Raw genomic sequence first — 2,764 nt, 5'->3', positions numbered from 1 at the left:
GTTCGCTATTAAGTGTTTGCTATGTTTTAAGAAACTTAGTGCCCAAATTTTTTATTGATTGCATTGACTATGTTATATCCAAGAATAACAGCAAACCAATAGCTATAAAGCACACATAAACTCACATAAAATTTTACTTCTGGAATGTTAAAACTAAAATGAGTTAGCCCATGAAAGAATGTGAGGGGCTTTGGAAAGGAGTGAGTTTGTTGAATACTAAAAGCACTTCATATAGGATGGATCATATCCTTAGGAGTGTCATTTAAATAGTATTATGACAAGGTCAATTTGGCGATGGAGAAAAAGAGATCTAGTTGCATTGTTTATAGAATGAACATTTTCAAAAAGCTATCACAAGAGCTTTTGCTTGTTTTTTTAATTAAGCGTTTGAAAATCTAACCCAACTAAGTGGGTTGGAAGAGAACCAAGTGCCGAGAGTTGCACCCTTATTCTTTGGGAAATTCCTTTAACATGGCTTTTGAAAGGGAGAGTATAGTTGTCTCATGAGGCTCTCTACCTTTGAAGTCTTGGATTGATTGAATAATGGCTTAAATATGACCTCTTTTTTACTCTATACCAAAGTAGTCTCTCTCTCTCTCTCACCAAAGTAGTCTCTCTCTCTCTCTCTCTCTCCCCAATTAGCACTCATCACTCATCACATGTCTCTCCAACTAGCACGAGCGTGCACTCCACACATGGCCTGAAGTAATTGTTGTTATTGTACTTTACTCAATGGTGGGGACAAAAGGTGTAGAACAATTGGTTTTGTACTTCTTACTCAATGGTGGGGACAAGGGCGAGTGTCAAAGGACCCATTGAATATAATAGTGGGGATAAAGGTAATTGATTTACGCTCCAATTGACTACAAAAGCATCTCCTCACCACAATGCCGCAATACTTTCAGCATAGAAAAGTACATAGCCACACAAGGTCTACGGATAAGCATAGTTATTTTTTTTTGCATTGTATAAGTGAAATCTAGAAGCACGATGTTTTTCGTTTGAAGAAGGGATCTCCAGATATTAAAACCCCATACCTTTAGGCTTTCTTAAGCTTTCATCTGTGTTGGATGGGAGTACACACACATGACTGAACAAAATTTGTGTTGGATGGGAGAGTCCATGTTGATAAACGCTTTGCTTTATATATGAGAGCAGTAAACATGTTCTGTATTTACACTGTATTGAGGGGCTCCAATGGGACGACCCCGATTGTTTGTGAGCGGCAGGACATCAAAGCTTGTGCCAGCGAAACCCTGATTACAGGTCCAAGGTGATAAGATCACAGTGATCCCTAGAAAAGTCCAGGATAGGTTCTTCGAACTGCTCAAAAGTAGCATCCGCCCAGCCACCTAGCACATGGGAATATAGGCCTGCAGCACTTTGCAACACATGAGCACTGACGCTAAGATCTGGGGACTGCTCATCTAACAAGGACCAATCAACAAGGTCAGTAGTCTCCGCCTGAGTTCTCGAGTTCGTAGGAATCCCCAACTCATCGTCAGAGGCTTCCAGCAAGTGCCTAATATCTACCTCCGTCCTGCCAAAATCACTTTCTTCGGAACAACCCAAGGACTGCCCAAACTTGAGAAGGAGATCCGAGCTCCGGCCAGAAACACTAGACTCCAGATCTCGTTCTTCGGCTTCCAAACTCTCACCTAAGGGCAAGTCCTGGAAGGGAGAACCGCTCACAGAGGGGGCGGACCAGGAGGACTCCTCAATGGCACCGATGACCTTCTCCAGGCTCTTCATCATTTCGGTGACGAGCTCCTCCTGTGTGGAGGACTCGGGGGGGGAGGAATCAACAGAGCTTTCAAACTCACAGAGCTCTTCAAGGAAGCTAAGGTGAGAGGGGGAAGGGTCAGGGCAAGAGCGTTTAGGGGGGGAGTCAGGGAGGGGGGGGGGATCATCGCGGGGGCGTTTAAGGGGGGTGGAGGCGAGGTGGGGGGGATGGAAGGAACCCATGTGGGTAGATAGGAAGGAAGATGGATAGGTAGATAGATAGAGAGATGAGAGAACAGAGATGGATAGAGAGAGAGATGGGGGTGATGAGACGAGGGGAGCAAAGCAAAGGAAAGGTGGTGGGTGGGGGGGGCAAAAAGGGCAAGAGGTTGGAGTGTTGGAGAGAGCAATGGAGAAGCACAACAGCTTAGGGGGTGTATTTGTATATGGGAAGCAAGGCCCTGCAAAGACAAGGAAGCAAAAGCTAAAGATGCAGACAGGTAGGCAGGGCCATACGGAAAGCCAAGACGTAGCAGCAGCCTGCAGTGGATTGGCCAAAGTCCTTTCCCCCCCCACTTTTATAATTAATCCCAAAAGAGATGCGCAATCCGGTCACAGACCTTATGCCCAATAATATTATAGCCCTTAATAATTTCAAGCCCCCTGTCCCCATCCCAAAAGACGCCAGCACTACGGCAACTCAGAAGAGTGGGTGGAAACGTACTCCATGCTGTGGGCCCATGGGACCCCCCTTCTGTTTTTTTTGGCCTGTTTTTAAAAGATCTGTGAGTCAAGACGGGTGTGCCTGCCGCCTGCGTGGCGACAGCCTCTGCGGACCCATTCCCCGTGCTCCACGTAGGCTCCACGGCGGCGCCACCTGTGATTTTTTCCTGGGACCGCCACCTACCCCCGCAGTGACCGCACTGATTCGGTATCGGGCTGGTGCATGTGAAATGAGCGCTGCCTTGATTCTATCTGCGGGACGCGTGGCGCACTCGGAGGCGGCGATATTTCGAAGGCCAGGTGGGCCATCGCCTTGATT

The 2,764-nt window shown here is 47.0% G+C and overlaps 1 protein-coding gene across 1 annotated transcript; it reads right to left on the bottom strand.

Annotated features, from left to right (window-relative positions):
- Positions 1–801: 801 nt before the first annotated feature.
- On the bottom strand, positions 802–2,208 carry LOC147890644 (zinc finger CCHC domain protein). The gene has a single exon (XM_087390709.1). It carries the CDS (start codon positions 1,963–1,965, stop codon positions 1,261–1,263), a length of 705 nt encoding a protein of 234 aa, XP_087246835.1. The 5' UTR covers positions 1,966–2,208; the 3' UTR covers positions 802–1,260.
- Between the last annotated feature and the right edge of the window lie 556 nt (positions 2,209–2,764).

This window comes from Dipteris shenzhenensis, chromosome 19 (assembly GCF_047967505.1).
Source record: "Dipteris shenzhenensis isolate YYH24624 ecotype China chromosome 19, Dip_SZ_1.0, whole genome shotgun sequence".
NCBI lineage: Eukaryota > Viridiplantae > Streptophyta > Polypodiopsida > Gleicheniales > Dipteridaceae > Dipteris > Dipteris shenzhenensis.
The sequence above is the reverse complement of the archived record's forward strand: the minus strand, read 5'-3'. Positions and strand labels throughout refer to the sequence as shown.